Consider the following 16876-nt stretch of genomic DNA (forward strand, 5'->3'; position numbering starts at 1 on the left):
AACTAAAACAAAATGACAATGGCTAATCTTTAAAACAAGCACCGGCATTGATGACTAACGAAGACCATTCACCATGATTAACTTGCTCACCTAGCCGTACAACCAAGATATTTTCAAGAGAGGCTTATAATCTTTTTAAAAATGTGCTAAGCAAGAACTTGCAAGTAAGAGATAAATACTGAAGGCGCTCTCTCTCTATCTTCACATTAGTTAGACTCAAGATTGAAGCTCCCGTCGTTTCGCATTCGGATTATAAGCCAAAATCAAAATTTAAATCTTTAAACGTAATTTATAATTTCTTTTAAAGACTTTTCATCGTAGTTTTTTCTAACTTTGTTTTTTAACAATAAATAACACATCTACAAAATTTTTACACAAATTATTTTTTTCATTGCGAATATGCGTATTCTGCATATTGACCATTTAGGCCAAACGATCAGGGCCTGAATATTGAAATAATCAATCACTTGCACAAACATAGCCTAAAATATTCTTAACACATCTACCAAAACTTATATTCTTCAGACATATCAATAGGCCAAATGAATTCTCACCAATTTCTTGTGGTGGTAACAGTTGGTTCTTACACTTAATCTGGCATCCAGTTGTTCGGCAGGAGCTACGACACGACATATCTACTCATGACTTAGTCAAGGTTATCCTCAGAGCTAGGGATGCTACAAAAGAGCTGGTCATCAACACCGTAACGCCTAAGATGTATGAGTGATCTGGCAACAAAGATGAATTTGCATTTCGTAATACAAACATGAACCAGTCTTGTAATAAACATATCTTTTTTTTTTGTTTACTTCTACATTCCGGTGTGTGGCGTTATGGCATTTTAATCTTGAATGAGGCATTTGCTTACCATTATGACATTTTGGTCCTTGGAACAGTGCTGTGTGGCATGTTTATATGATGCAATTTATGAGTAACCCTTTCATCTAATTAGCATTAGTGAAATTTAATATAACCATAGCGTTAGTATGGGTATTTTACTAATGAAGAATAAAACATCTTAGGTCTTTTTAATAGTCTGTTTGGTCAAGATGAAGATTGTTGTCGGTTTGTCTAGTGTAAAATAAACCTAAAATTGCGTATTATTCACGGAGCAATGTATGTATTATTAATTGGCTGGCATTCTCTGGATAATACTGTGGCAAGTTTTTACTTACAATAGGAGTATGTGACTATGTGAGTTCATTAATCTCAGCTGAAATTGAAATAAGTAGGAAATGAAAAATGGTGACAGTGATGTCTGCCTATTGAAATTAACCATAGATTGAAGGGACATTTCCTGTTCTTAATCTTCCAAATCAGTAGGAATGTGGGGCAACAACCCATCTTAGGCTCCATTCGGTAGTATCCCAACTCCTCTTTCTCGTTTTCCGCGCGCACGCTTTTCAAACTGCTAAACGGTGCGTTTTTTAAAAAAAGTTTCTATACAAAAGTTGCTTAAAAATCATATTAATTTATTTTTTAAAAAAAAATAGCTAAAACTTAATTAATCACGCACTAAAACGCTGCTTCATTTTGTGTGCCGGGGAGTGAGGGTTGGGTAGAGCCTTAGAGCTGTTAGAGCTATGTAAATTTTGTGAAAGAACAGAACAGAAGAATTTTTTTACTTTGAATAAGGAAAGCACTGCAGTATAAACAAAGATAATCTTCTACAATAAACTGACATTAATGCAGAACAAGCAGATACTATAGCAGAGTAATGTCTGGAGATCACTGTAGAACAATGGAAATGCAGAACAATAGGAAAACTTGGCAAGCAAGAAGAAAAGGATTAGCAGCCGCGTGGCTTCAGACGAGAAGCCTATAAAACCGCAGCAATCTCCTCCTCAACGAATCTTCCCACTTGCCCTCTTCTTCTTCCCACCATTCCCAATCCCATCCAAAAGTTTCCAGAAACTCATCCTCCTCCTCCTCCTCCCCCTCCCATGGCCGACGCAAACATGGCGTGGGCGGAGCTCCCCGAAGAGTGCGTCGCCGGCATCCTCCACCACCTCCTTTGCCTCCCTGACCACTCCATGTTCTCCGGTGTCTGCACAAGGTGGCGCACCATCGCCATGCGGCATCTGCCGCCTATGCAACCGTGGTTGTTCATGCCGTCCACCAACGCGACCTCCTTCTTCTGCGTCGCCTGCGAGCGCACCCACCAGGGGCCCTGCCTGCCGGACAACGCCCGCGGCGCGCGCTTCTGCGGCGCCCACCTTGAAGGTTGGGTCGCCGCCGCCGAGATTCCGCATGATGACCGCTCTGTCCCGGGGAATCGTGCCCCCGCTCTGCTCAACCTCTGCACCGGCGAGTGCGTCCTCCTCCCGAGATCCCTCCGCAACAACAACCCTGATACCACCTTCATCAACCACATCCAAGCCGTCATCCTCTCCTATACCCCATGTCAGGCTCACCCGTACTACGCCGCCGCCATAGTTTCCGGCAAGCCCAACATCATGTTCTGGCGTCCCGGCATGAGCGATTGGGTGCCGCAGATGCTCAAGTGGGACTCGGGGTTCAAAATGTGGCAGAAGCAGCTATCCAAGGACCCAATCGAGGACGCCAACTACATCTTCTTCGGCCCGCTCGGCGGGGGATTCTATGTCCTCAACAACAAGGAGGACCTCCTGGTGTACGCCCCCAAGGCCAACGACAGGCACGGCGAGCTCACGATGTCATCCGTGAACAAGTACCAGCTCCGCAGAAATCCCCGACCCACCATGCCGGAGCCAGGGGAGGTGCTCGCCCGCTACCTCGTGGAATCCCGCGGGCATCTGCTCATGGTCGTCAGGTTCGTCTCCACGGAGAAGGCCACGGTGGCGTTCGACGTCTTCAAGCTGGAGCTGAAGCCGCCGTCCTGGAAGAAACTCACCTTGGACACCCTCGCAGACCAGACGATCTTCCTCGGGCGAGGCTGCTCCTTCGCCGTCGAGATGAGGAAATCCAGCCAGTGCCCTCCCAACATCTACTTCCTGGATGACTCCGTGAGTTTCAGCGGCGCAGGGAGCTCGACCTCGCAGGCGCAGCAGGTCCAGGGGCCGTTCCCCTGCGGCGACACGGGCAGATGCTGCGAGCAGGGCATCGTCCGCTGCCCGCCGCGAGAGCCGCCATCAGACTCCTCGCCGTGGACTTGGTTCTATCTGCCCCCATACGTCGCCTTTCTTGAATGGTTTAAGACGCAAGCAATCAAACAACTGGAACAGGTGAGACTGCATGTGCATCGGGATGGGTAGAATTTTGTGCATATTGTTCAGCATTCTGTTAATTCTGCTCCGGTAATCCTTCTAAATTTGGCAACACGTTTGAGTAAGGATTGAGCCATGAATCCTTGTTACCATAACATGAGATGCAATGAAGATTTGATACTGATGATGCCAATATTTTAGACTTGCAGTTCTGATTTTCCTAACCCATGAAGGTTGTGATCTCTGTTACTATATCTTCGATTGATATGATGCCTGATGCCTCTGCTGTGCTGTGCTGTTAATCATTTTAACAGTCTGCTGTGTGAAATTTTGATCTCCGCAATTGTCTAATGACTGAATGATGCAGGCTGCAATTCTCCTAATTCACTTCATACAGTTGATTATTAAATTTGGGCTGCTACAGTCATGTTGGTGTTTTCCTATTTTCTTATAGGTTCTTTCAAAGTTCTTACGAATTTCAAATGTGAACCTGATTGGAAATTGCTGTGCTAAAATGAAACATGATTCAGCAGTTCTGATCTGAACAGGGATATATGAGAACCTGGTTGCAAATGTCTAATTTGGTATATGAGTGGCTGTTGCTGCTTGGTGAAGCACTGAGTTGCCTGAATTTGAGGACATGCCACCATCAACAGGAAGAAGTTGATATCCTCTATGGTTGCAAATTAGAATTATACTGGCACGTTAGCTTGTATAACCCTTGATTGAGTAACAACTGAAGACTGCTACACGTTGAATTATTTGCTTATCACTTTCCCTATCAGCTTTTCAACTATGCTTAAGAATTACAGCCTGCTTAAGATTAAATCTGTGATCATTTCAGTATTGTATGACCTCAGAACACTCATACAAAAGGTCTTTATGATGTTTTTTATGACTGCACAAAACAGGTGTTTTCTATGACTGCACATAACATTGGGCACTCCGGCTACATATCTGACCAAATTCTCAATATCGATAGGTTGCGAAAAAAAATATATCGATAGGGAAAAGTAAAACCGGTTCGGAGAAATATTTATTCGGTGAGCTACATTGACAGGGTGTCCTGACATTCTCTGGATAATACTGTGGCAAGTTTATGTGAGCTCATTAATTTCAGCTGAAATGAAATAAGTATAATTGGAGTATGTGGCAAGTTTTTTTGACCGTTAAAAAATATCTTATTCTTCAAGTTTTGCACTGAAGAAGTGGGAAACGAAAGCAGTTTAGTTACTTGAATCTACAGAAAGGAAATGAAAATGGTGGCAGTGACATGTGCCTATTGAAATTAACTATAGATTGAAGGACCATTCCTGTTCTGAATCTTCCAAACCAGTGAAAGGAATGTGGGGCAACAGTCCATCGTAGAGCATTGTAAATTTTGTGAAAGAACAAAACAGAAGAATTGTTTACTTTGAATAATTAAGGAAAGCAGTCAAAGCACTGCAGTATAAACAAAGATAATCTTCTAACAAACTGAAATGCAAAACAAACAGATACTGTAGAGATCAGTGTGGAACGATGGAAATGCAGAACTACAGGAAAACTTTGAAACCAAGAAGAGAAGGATTAAAGGGCGCCCGCTTCAAACGAGAAGCCTATAAATATGAGCTGCTCTCTTTGTAACCGCAGCAATCCATCTCCTCAACGAATCTTCCCACTTGCCCTCTTCTTCTTCTTCCCACCATTCCCAATCCCATCCAAAAGTTTCCAGAAACTCCTCCTCCTCCCCCTCCCCCTCCCATGGCCAACGCGAACATGGCGTGGGCGGAGCTCCCCAAGGAATGCCTCGCCGGCATCCTCCGCTACCTCCCTTGCCTCCCTGACAAAGCCATGTTCTCCGGTGTCTGCAGACGGTGGCGCAGCGTCGCTTCGGCGCACCTGACGCCTATGCAACCGTGGCTGTTCATGCCGTCCGCCACCGCGATCTCCTTCTTCTGCGTCGCCTGCGAGCGCACCCACCACCACCAGAGCCCCCGCCTGCCGGACGATGCCCGCGGCGCGCGCTTCTGCGGCACCTTCCTCGAGTGCTGGGTCGCCGCCGCCGAGATCCCGTATGATGAGCCTCTGCCGTGGAATCGTTTCCCCGCTCTGCTCAACCTCCGCACCGGCGAGCGCGTCCTCCTCCCGAGACACCTCCGCACCAACAACCCTGGTTCCACCGCCATCAACCGCATCCAAACCTTCGTCCTCTCCGATTCCCCATCCCAGACTTACCGGTACTGGGTCGCCGCCATAGTGTCCGGCAAACCCAACCTCATGTTCTGGAGCAACAACATGAACGAATGGGCGCCGCCGATGCTGAAGTGGGACTCGGGGTTCAAGATTTGGCAGAAGATGCTACCCAAGGACCCGATCGAGGACGTGAAATACTTCTATGGCGGCCCGCTCGGAGGGGGGTTCTATGTTCTCAACAATAAGGAGGACCTGCTGGTGTACACGCCCAAGGCCGACGACGAACACGGCGAGCTCACGATGTCGTCCGTGAAGAAGTTCGAGGTCCGGAGGAATCCCCGATCGACCATGCCGGGGCCAGGGGAGGTGCTCGGCCGCTACCTCGTGGAATCCCAAGGGGATCTGGCCATGGTCGTCAGGTTCGTCTCCACGGAGAAGGCCACGGTGGCGTTTGACGTCTTCAAGCTGGAGCTGGAGCCGCTGTCCTGGAAGAAAATCACCTTGGACGCCTTCACAGATCGGAGGATCTTCCTCGTGCGAGGCTTCTCCATGGTCGTCGAGATGAGGAACCCCTGCCTTCCCAGCATCTACTTCCTGGATGACTCCGCGAGGATTGACGGAGCGGGGGCCTCGACCTCGCAGGCGCAGCAGGTCCAGGGGCCGTTCCCCTGCGGCGACACCGGCAGATGCTGCGAGCAGGGAATCGTCCGCTGCCTACCGCGAGAGCCGCCATCGGACTCCTCGCCGTGGACTTGGTTCTACCTGCCCCAAAACGATGGCCTTCGTGAATGGTATGAGATGCACGTATTCAAACAACAGGAATAGCAGAGACTGCATGTGCATCAGGATGGGTAGAATTTTGTGCAGATTGGTTCAGCATTCTGTTAATTCAGCTCTGGTAATCCTTCTCAATTTGGCGCAATACGTTTGAGTACCATGAATCCTTGTTGCTATTTTTTCCATTGCTATGATGCCTGATGCCTCTGGTGGGCTTCTAATCGTTTTAACATTCTACTTTTTTTGCGGGGAAGTTTTAACATTCTACTGTGAGAAAGTTTCATCTCTGCATTTGCCTAATGACTGAATGATGCAGGCTACAATTCTCCTAATTCACCTCATGCAGTTGATTAATAAATTTGGGCTGCTACGGTCATGTTGGTGTTTTCCTCTTTTCTTATAGGTTCTTTCAAATGTTCTTACGAATTTCAAATGTGAACCTGATTGGTATAATTGCAGATTTGCAGTGCTAAAATGAAACATAGTTCAGCAGTTATGGTGTGCTTAACAGGGATGGATGTGGTTTCTTACTTTTTTTAACAGTTTGTCAGATACAAGAGATGGTCATTTTTAATTCAGATGGTTGTAATTGATATTTGGCATGTCTGTGTACATGTGCACTATCAGGAATGGCATTTTTGAGTACTTCATTGAAGTTTTGAGATTTCAATTCATAATGTGAATCATAAGTCTAACTTGGGACATGAATGGCTCTGGCCCTCTGCTGTGATGCTAATCATTTTAACATTCTACAAAGAGAAATCCTGATCTCTGCATTTGTTTAATGACTGAATGATGCAACGGACAGGTTTTCCTACTTCTGACAGCTGATGTTGTAGTGAATATACTTGTGACAGTTGAGTCGTTGATTAATAACTTATGATTGCTACATTCCTACTGATTCTTTTCCAGTATTATCTCAGAGATTCTTTCAAATGTTATTACGAATTTGAAATGTGGAGCTAGTTGACATTTGGAGTGCTAAAAGGAAACATACTTTTGAAGTTCAGGTTGTGCTGAAAGTAAGATGGCCATGGCATACCTGCAGTCTTTGCATTTGTTTTGAACCTTTTGTCAAGGACAAGTGATGTTCCTTTTGAATTAAAACTAGGATGGAACTGAAATTTGGCATGTCAGTGTACATCTGAAATTCTGCAGGAATTGCATTTTGTGCACTTGGACCTGAAATTTCATTTGGAGCTTTCTATTCACAATGTCTCTTAAGTGTCTGGTTTTAATTGTCTAATTTAAGACATGAATGGCAGTGTGATGAAAATTTGAGATTGTCTGAAATCGACGACGTGCTCACAGTAAGAAGTTGGTATAGTTTTTAAGTTGTTATTAAGTTTTTTTAGATGGGACTTGATTTCGGGTACCCATGAAGGTTGTGCACTTGTGCTCCGTACCGAGGAATCAAGCATCAGCCTGTGGTTGTGACCTTTATCTGTTCCTGTTTCTTGCCTGCATGTCTGATGCCTCTGTTCTGTGATGATTCACTTCTGGCAGCTGATTAATAACTTATGATTTTCATGTTCCTGTTGATTATTCCCCTCCTTCCTCAGATATTATTTCAATTTTTTTTTCTGAATTTCAAATGGAAAGCAAGCTGGTATTAGCAGTGCTAAAACGAAACATAATCCAGAAGCTTAGGCTGCCGAGGCGAAGCCACCCATTCCGTGCTCCCCTTAGCTGGATCCGGCGATGAGGCAGGTGGGTGGTGGGGCGGAGGAGGCATGAGCCGGCGCGCAGGGGGTGGTGCATTGTAGAAGGCGCTAGCGACGAGATGTTGCGATGGTCCTACCAGGGGCAGGATTGGAAGTCGGTTGACGAAGCGGCATCGGTTCGATGTGGTGGAGTTGGATAGTGGTAACTAAGATGGTGGGTGACAGAGCACAGCGAGAGAGTTGAGGGGGTCCAGGCGTAAATCTAGCCCAGTGTTTCATTGGGCCAGTAGTGGCAACGCCTGCGGAGCACCGTAACCTCCTTGGGGCACTGTAGAGGTACTTCCCTCCCGCCTCTCTTGACGGGAATCTCTAGATGAAAACCATGTCTAGGTTCCTGGACCGGCGATGGCGGCGTATTTGATATCGTAACCTTCGTGGAGGCGTCTTTTTTGGAGATTCTATCATGTGGTGTGGTTGTTGGCTTAGCAACGATTGGCCACGCATAGCGGCGGTAGGTTCGGTGCTAGGCTCCCCCTCTCAAGGGCTTGTGTTTGTGTTGTTGGTGCATGGTTCCTAGGCGTGCGCTCTGGTGCACGGCCAACCTTGACAGCCTCTATCATTGTAAAAATTTTCACAACATTTTTTTCCTCAATCTTAGTACCATTCGATGGCCTCTTCTTAGGCCATTCTGGCAAAGAAGTTCAGGTTGTGCTGGATATCAGGTGGTACTTGATGAATTGGATATTCTCCTTTAGCCATGGAATATCCGTTGTTTTTTTTTGTTATATTTGTTTCGAAGAGTTTGTCCAATACATGTGATCATCCTTTTGAATTCAGATGTTTGGAACTGAATATTTGCCATTTCAGTGTAGTTGTGATGTAATCATGAATGGCATTTGTAGCACTTCTTTAATGTTTGGAGTTCCATTTGACAAATTACAATGTGAGCCATAATTTGTGTCTGGTTGCAAATGACTGCTTTTAGAAATGAATGACCTTTTATTAATACTGCAGAATTAGGATGGTAGATTATCTGGCATCTGCTGCTCTAGCATTTATTGGGTGTTGGAAAGTTGGATGTATTGATCATATGTAGAGTCTTTTGATTACTTGTCTGCACCTATTTACATTTCGTGTGTTCTTGTTCAGAATGTCCTGGACTATCTTTCTTCAAGAAACTGAAGAAAATTAATTGCTCAGTTGTAAGAATGCATTGTACTAGTGTTACAATAAGAGCGTCTGATTCCTGAATCTTATTGAAACACTGGACATTTGGGATATTTTTTGACTGAATATCTACAGGGAAAAGTACAATTCACCCTGAGAAAAAATATCAGATGAGCTACGGTCATTGGGTGCTTTGCAATGCCACATAACTATTCTCTAGATATCACTGTGATAAGTCTCACGGTACATAATATGAGTTCATTTCAGCTGAAATGAGGATAATATGCAATGTCAATTAGCATGTTCTGTGTGGCATTTCCTTCAATATTTAAGCTGAAGAAGAGGGAATGCAGGCTGTTTACTTAGGCCATTTTTAGTTCCCAAAATAAAAATTTTCACGCTGTCACATCAAATGTTTAAATGTAAGAAAAAAAAACCAATTACACAGACACGTGTAAATTGCGAGACGGATCTTTTAAGCCTAATTGCGTCATGATTCGATAATATGGTGCTACAGTAAATATTTGCTAATGACGGATTAATTAGGCTTAATAAATTCATCTCGCAATTTTCTGCCGGAATCTATAATTTGTTTTGTTATTAGACAATGTTTAATACTTCAAATGTGTGTCCATATATCCGATGTGACACCCTAAAACAATTTTTTTTGCCAACTAGGGCCTTACTTGGGTCACATAGAGGAAATAAAAATGACCAGGTGGCATTCTGACTATTGAATTAACTGTAGAATGATGGGACACTCGTGTTCTGAACCTTTCAAGAAATACCAAATATTGGTGATAGAATATTAAGCAGCACTCTATTGTTGAACTAAATAAATGTTCTAAAAGATTAGTCTACTATAACAGGGCTGGAGGTAACCTTTCCCTTGTTGCATGGTGTCCATTAGAGCAAGTTTAATAATATAGCCAACTACCGGCTCCAAATCATCTATAGCTAATCTAATAGTCCATTCATACAATAGTTAACTACAAAAATATACTACAACATTAATACCGGTCCTACCTCTCATACACACATAATGTCCTGGAGTCCATGTTACAGCTGGCTATAAATCTGTAGCCCGTTTTCTTCTCTCTCTCATCTTTTCTTCTCGATATATGATTATAGCTAGCTTATAGCCTACTATTATACCTGCTCTTACCCGATGATACGAGGAGCGGGAAGAAGCTAGAGCACAAAGATGACATAGGATCTGAAATCGATGACCTGCTTACCAATCATGAATGCGACGCAATTCAGTTGTGGCGCATGCAAAGCTCTCCATTTTCTCATCTATCCGGTGTGAAATGGAGGTAGTATTAGTGTTCTTTTGTTATAGTATTTCTTATCTGCTCGCCGTGATTAGAATTACAGGGCTGCACAGTGAAACAAGACTCTTCCAAACCAAACATTGAAATGGAATCAGATAACATTCCCCACTGAAAGTCTAAAACCAAACTCCTTTTTCATTGTTACAATTGCCTCATCGACCAAGTACCGTCAAGGAAGCCTTCTAGGCCGTGAAGGTGTTATCGCTTAGTGGTACTCACCATAACCAAACATTGTAATGGAAATGGAATCAGCATTTTCTGACGAGTTATCTTTTAGTGGTACTCACCATAACAAACTTTAAATCAAAACGATTCAGGAACCCGATGAACACATCGCAAAGTTTGCTTCTCAGGAATGCAATATTATCACATTTGCAAGCATCCTACTCAGAACATGTCTGCAAAACTACTACTCGTAGCAAAGTCAACATATAATCAATTACAGATTCTTGGAAAATGAGGCCAGAAAAGAACACTGAATATAAACACCAGCAGATCTGCTGTAGCTAAGTGATAAACATTGCCGCTGATATGAAGACCTAATTCCATATTCTCAACACACAGAAGCACCAAACTGTTCTAGCTCTCGATTTTCACATGCACAGTGTAATTCTCATCAGATATCAAATTCATCGTACATGCCACCATCTGAGCCCCCATCATCATAATCATCCATATCATCAAAGTCAGCATCATCATCATCAGTGACCACATCCAGCAGATCATCATACATATCAAGCTCTAAATCAGAACCAGAAAAGGCACTGCTGCTGAAAATGTAAGCCCGGTACTTGAAATCAGAGATCGAGTCATGAGGAAGCTTAAGATCACTTATTCTAGAACACTTTGATTTCAGAGCATCATCCATTTGAATGCTGTAGCACTGGCGTATGTCCAGGGATTCAAGGTGCTGGCAGTGGTCAAGGATTGACATCAGCCCATCATTAGTTAGCTTGTTGCCAATCAGCTGAAGCTCTCTGAGCTTGGGCATATTGCTTGCAATCCCTAATGCTTCAGTGTCATCATCCATGATATCAGGGGCTGCATAATCCATTTGTAAAGTATAACGTTCGTTCAGCCTGAAGCATTTGAGCTCTGGGCAAGCTTTGCCAACGGATGCACACACATCACCATACAAAGAACAGAATGTAATATCCAGCTCCTCAAGCCGAGGAAAGCCCTTCATTGCCTCTGCCATCCCTTCATTACTGACATTAAGGCACATGCTGAGTTGAAGGCTCTTCAATGAGGAGGCTCTACATGGAAAGATAGATATATTCATGTAAGTGGACAAAATAAGAAAGGTAACTTATAGAACATTCATGGTAGAAATAAGTAAAATGGTCCATTAAGTAAAGTACTGGGTGCAGAAACATTGATAATAATCAGAGCAGTATACACAACCTGCTGGATGCCTAACTAGCTTCAACACACAGTTATAAAAATTAACATCACCTGCGGATGTCATTATATCACAATGTCAAACCATAGAAAGTTAGGAACAATACATAGAAGAATGAACGAACTATCCATATCATAGAGACAACATAATCTCAGCTACTAACTAACAATTCTATGTCTCTAGAGCTAGTAGTCTAGATGACCAGATGAAACAAAATAATCCATGCATACTAAGCTGGATGATAAACTGTGTATTGGTTGCTGTGCTGTCAAAAGGCCAATTTCTTCAGTGATAACAAACCTACACTATGCTATGTTAATATTGGTCATGACTTAAACCAAGGCATAACCAAAATAGTGGGAATACAAGTTCATTTGGATTGCAACCATACTGTTTGCCCTTTTATTTAGTAAAATCGCTAGGGTGGGAGCTGGATCAATGAAATATATTGGCAGTTTAATAACCATGCTAGTGCTTTTCTGATTGTTTGTCCTTCATTGATTGTATTTATTTTGAAAACTAATCAAATAATCACACCATGCAGTAAAGAACAAAGGATATTGTAAAAGTGTGAGAAGTGATTCGATTTATCCAAAATTTTGGCGAAGATTCCACTACACACATCTCAGCCAATATTTACAGGAAGGACAAGGGCAAGACCTATCGGTGGGCATGCTAAAATTTGGTATGCATCCAAGCAGTAGCCAAAAACATGGGGGGTATCACCAACACTTTGGCAGGCCTGGCTTAGGCATTTCGTAAAGTTCAACAATTTACATCAGGCTCTTGTTACAAACAATCCTAACATGATAAAAAAAATGAGCAACCTCACTCTAATGTTCTTCCTTAAATGCATACGGTTGTTTTGGAAATGTCCTTACAAATTCTAAAGTGAATCGATAACAGGATGTGTGTTTTGGAGGTTACCAAGTTATATACGCTCTACATATTACTGTGGAACAAGAGAGATATGATCTGGAGTTCTTGTCTGTCAGACCACCTGCCTTTAGGTGAAGAACATAAACAGGAAAAGGCAAATAAGTGTTACTTAATTAAACCACAACTAACAAAGTTTACAAGGGTCTTGCACAATAGGTAGTACATAAGGAGAGAGCCAGCATCTAGCATGTGATTTTCTATCAATGAATGGATTGAACTTTCCAGGACATGCTATGGTACCTCCGTTCAAAAACAGATGTCATTTAACCATATAGGCAGTGAAACCTTTAACATAATATTAAATTTGTCATCCAAAGTACACCAAAATCATTATATTTGTAAAACTAGCATTAACGCATATATAACCATAAAAAGTAGTACCAAAGCTGTGTATTGCATACTGTGCTGTCAAGAGACTTTCTTCAATTATAACAAATCTCTACAATGCCACCCCGCATACGTGTCGATGCTATGTTATAGGGATGTCTAACTGTATAAGGGAACATGTTTGGTACAAATGAAAGTGCATCATGTCAGTATGATTTAGGAATTCATAAGGAGTTGAATGCAGTTGCCTATAAGTTTGTCCAAAGTTAGGAACTAAACAATATCTTGCTCTATGGAGGCAAGATAGATGCAGGAGTAGGACTACAGACATAAGCAATTTTCTGGTACAAAAACTGGATTATCACTAAAATAACATTAAGCTCTGATTGATTTATTTCATATGTGAAAAAAAAAATTTAGATGACCTGCAGTACTACTGGATCAGTTCAGACTTCAGACTCCCAAGCCTCAGCATGTTTATTTGATCCTTCTTCTATATGAATAACTACCAGCCATTTCTAGAGTTTTTGGGAAGGTTAGTACAACTTGCTCATTTCCATCAGGAATTACTTAGAACAAACAAATTAAAGGCGACATGAACAAAAGTTCACATTCAAATAGAGAAACATTATTGAAAATTCCAAACAAACACAGATAATTTAAAGAACAGTGGTTCCATGGTTGAAATTAATAAGAGAAGGGTTAACTTTAGTAAATGTAAATAACAGGTTAACTTTCTCCTACCAATCCAACTTACTGAGATCTTAATTTTCACAAACAGAGCCGTTAAATAAAACATTGTACAGAGTTCATCCAGATTGGCTAAGATCGCACAAAACAGTACAACACAGCATGAGAGGTAAACTAATGCGTCCAATGCGTCCTATTCAACATGCAAGAAGCAGAAATGCAATAGGAAGGGGGAAATGCTGCTGCCACCTCTCGGAGATGTAGAGGAGGAGGCCATCGGTGACGAAGGAGTCGGCCCAGAAAGCTTCCATGGTGCCGGCGGCTCGGTCCACCGCGGCGCGCGCCATGGCCACCGCCTCGTCGACCTCCATGATGTCTCCCTGGTGGCTCATATCCACGCGGCGCCACAGCGTGGGGTCGATCGCCGCGAGCCGGCGCCACGCGCGGCACACCACCCCGGCCCCGACCAGGAGGTCGGTCACGTCCAGCTTCCCGAACACCGCCGCGAGCGCGTCCGACGGCATCTCCGCCCAGTCGCGGCTCTCGACCTCGCCCTCCGCCATTTCCGTCGGCGGCGGCGGCGGCGGCGATGACATGGGGGCTAGGGTTTGTGAGATTGGGGGGGAGGGGGAGAGACGGTGGGGGTTAGGTGGTGGAAGAAATCATTCGTTCACTCTCGTCAGACCCGCACACGGTCACACTCACACCTATCTCGCGCGGTGACATTCTGGCAATGATCAACAGTTTCGGGAAAAAAAAACATCACAGGTCACGTGCAGAAATCCCGTTTGGTAGTCACCCAAATATTGCCACTTATTTCAGGTTTCTAAAATAAAAACAATCTTTATTATTATAAAAGTAGGTATAATAATAAATGATATCTATGATAGAGATAACCGGACGAGCTGCACTCTTGGCTCAAGGACGAGGGGCCGCCCCTAGTCATCACCATTGTGTTCCACAGGCCATCGCCCTTGTTTGCCGCGTCGCCGTCATCCTTGTTCTCGTCCGCTTCAACTGCTCTTGTCACCTCCATACACTACCATCGTTGCACTTGTCCATCATGTCCTGCCGCCCCCGTCATCATACACCGTGACGCAACCGTCGGCGACATCACCGTCTTTTGAACTAGCACCCACCGAAGGCAAAGAAGACAAGGAAGAACGAAAGAGAAGAGGTGGGAGGAAGAAAGAGAAAGAATGAGAGAAGATAGTGGATCCCATGAAAATAGTAAAAATAATATTTGTGATACAGAACCTCTATTGAATAGACTTGCTATAGTGCTTACTATAGATGACGTAGCAAGCCAGTGCAGCTATCAGTTGGCTCTCTTATCGACCTTGCTCTAAAAAGACCGTAATAATGATGGTGATTCTCCCTTCAAACACTGACATCCTTCTCAGGATCTTAGATCCAGCAACTGAGATTCATCCCATGATCCACCCCATCTCTCTTGAGTGCCCCATGTCTCACCACCGTGAAAAGACATGCGTAAATCCTTGTGTTCCTCTTCTGCTCCCACAAAACAGCAGAGTGCTACCAGCTGCTCTCCCTTCCCAACCTGTCGTCGAGATCTCCCCTACATTGGCTCTCCCTCCACCGCACCCTACCATCGGCTTCTCCCTGCCATCGGCCCCTCAACCCGCCAACAGCTTCGCTCGTGCCCCCTACCCAATCAAACCCTAACCATCGCCCCCACCACGTGCCGTGTTGCCTCGCGGAACCTCTCCTACCAAATCACCATCAATCCATGTGCCTGTCTCATCACCGACTTGTGCTTGGAATCTTGGCTTTGTCATGTCTACTATATCGACGGTGAGACCATGGAACTCATGGCCTCTATCACACCTGTGACTAGACCTAGCAACCCGTCGAGAACAGGGAGATGGACTGTGTTGTCCTCCGCCCAGGGTTCAGCCTTGTCGAGAAGGTAGTCGCAACCGCAGCGAGAGGGAGAGCACCATCGAGTTAGTTAGGGACCTTCTCAGGAGAGGTGGTGATGGCAAACGTGGAGTGCTCATCAAGCACCCCGCATGGCCATGGAGGATGATGGTAATTGGTTCTCGTTTCCCTTGCAGTACTCCGTATTTGATGTGATTTTTTTTACCCATTTATATGGTCATATATCAATTTGTGAGTTTGATAGATTTAGTGCAATCTGCACATGTTTTTTCTCCTTCTCCTTCTCTCATATCTTCTCTAGATCCGGGTGCAACACCATTTGTGACAGAGCAACGACGAAGCGGTCGAGCTTATGGAGCTAGGCGGAGTGTATAAAGGCATCAGGCTAGAAGCAAGCCTGGGAGACCACGCCCTCTATATTGATCTTAGCACCAAGCAGAGCCAAATTTGTGGCAACACCCTTAGGCTGACTAAACAAGTTGGCAAACATGTCTTCGCCCTAGGTGATGAACTAGAGAGATGGATCTCTGAGCAAAAAAACATGAATGAGGATAGGTAATTCAGATCCATTGTGTTACGGCTTCAATCCAATAATATTGGACCATCTTAGGTTATAAAAACTATTGGATCATCAAAATGAATTTACATTTGGACATTTCAGTGAATTATGTTGTTTCTCTAATCGAAAATTTCTAACAGATGTTTGCTGTCTGGCAGGGGCTATTCACTACCATGTTGTTTCCATGTCCCTCCGAATGCCTCTTTGATGGCTTGCTATGGTCACTCTGCCTCTATGGTTCCGTCATCGCCCTCTGTTTACACATGTATCACCATGTAGAGGTCAACAAAACGCACATGTGGAAGATGCAGAGGTCAGGTATATTGCTCAGTATCTCAGGATGCAGGAGGAATGACAGGACAATATGTTGCTGCTTTATTCCTTTTTGTTTCCACTCATCTTCTAAAAATTTCGGTGTGTAAGACATCAGTTATGGTATGTTTAACCCAATATAAAGGATTAGATATGGTCTTGTATTCTACAAGAATTAATATGTGGCCTCTGAATGTGGTGTCCAGATATCATTTTACAAAATCTAGTAGGTATGTTTTCTATTTAGATGTTGCCTAGGTCTGAATAAAAGTGATACGCGCACGGTGAAGATCATATTGTAGCGGCTGCCGAAGCAACAAGTGCTCGAGTGGACGGTTTCAGAGGGGATAGCGACAATGCTCACAATCACCCTATGGCCGAAAGCAGGGCTCTTCCTGGCCAGTGAGAGGCTCTTAATAACGTGCGAATAACTTGACTGGATT

At 43.9% G+C, this 16876-nt stretch overlaps 3 protein-coding genes across 3 annotated transcripts; 2 read left to right on the forward strand and 1 right to left on the reverse strand.

Annotated features, from left to right (window-relative positions):
- The first annotated feature begins 1899 nt into the window (after window positions 1-1899).
- LOC9269770 (uncharacterized) lies at window positions 1900-3321 on the forward strand. The gene has a single exon (XM_015768914.2). The coding sequence runs from the start codon at window positions 1944-1946 to the stop codon at window positions 3231-3233; it is 1290 nt and encodes a 429-aa protein (XP_015624400.2). The 5' UTR covers window positions 1900-1943; the 3' UTR covers window positions 3234-3321.
- A 1494-nt stretch (window positions 3322-4815) lies between these two features.
- LOC4329150 (uncharacterized) lies at window positions 4816-6845 on the forward strand. Its single transcript, XM_066307099.1, has one exon. It carries the CDS (start codon window positions 4929-4931, stop codon window positions 6183-6185), a length of 1257 nt encoding a protein of 418 aa, XP_066163196.1. The 5' UTR covers window positions 4816-4928; the 3' UTR covers window positions 6186-6845.
- A 3782-nt stretch (window positions 6846-10627) lies between these two features.
- Window positions 10628-14278, reverse strand: LOC4329151 (F-box protein SKIP19). The gene is made up of 2 exons (XM_015772267.3): window positions 13910-14278; window positions 10628-11558 (listed from the first exon to the last, which is right to left on the reverse strand). Exons 1-2 carry the CDS (start codon window positions 14254-14256, stop codon window positions 10919-10921), a joined length of 987 nt encoding a protein of 328 aa, XP_015627753.1. The 5' UTR covers window positions 14257-14278; the 3' UTR covers window positions 10628-10918.
- Between the last annotated feature and the right edge of the window lie 2598 nt (window positions 14279-16876).

Source organism: Oryza sativa, chromosome 2 (assembly GCF_034140825.1).
Source record: "Oryza sativa Japonica Group chromosome 2, ASM3414082v1".
Taxonomy (NCBI): domain Eukaryota; kingdom Viridiplantae; phylum Streptophyta; class Magnoliopsida; order Poales; family Poaceae; genus Oryza; species Oryza sativa.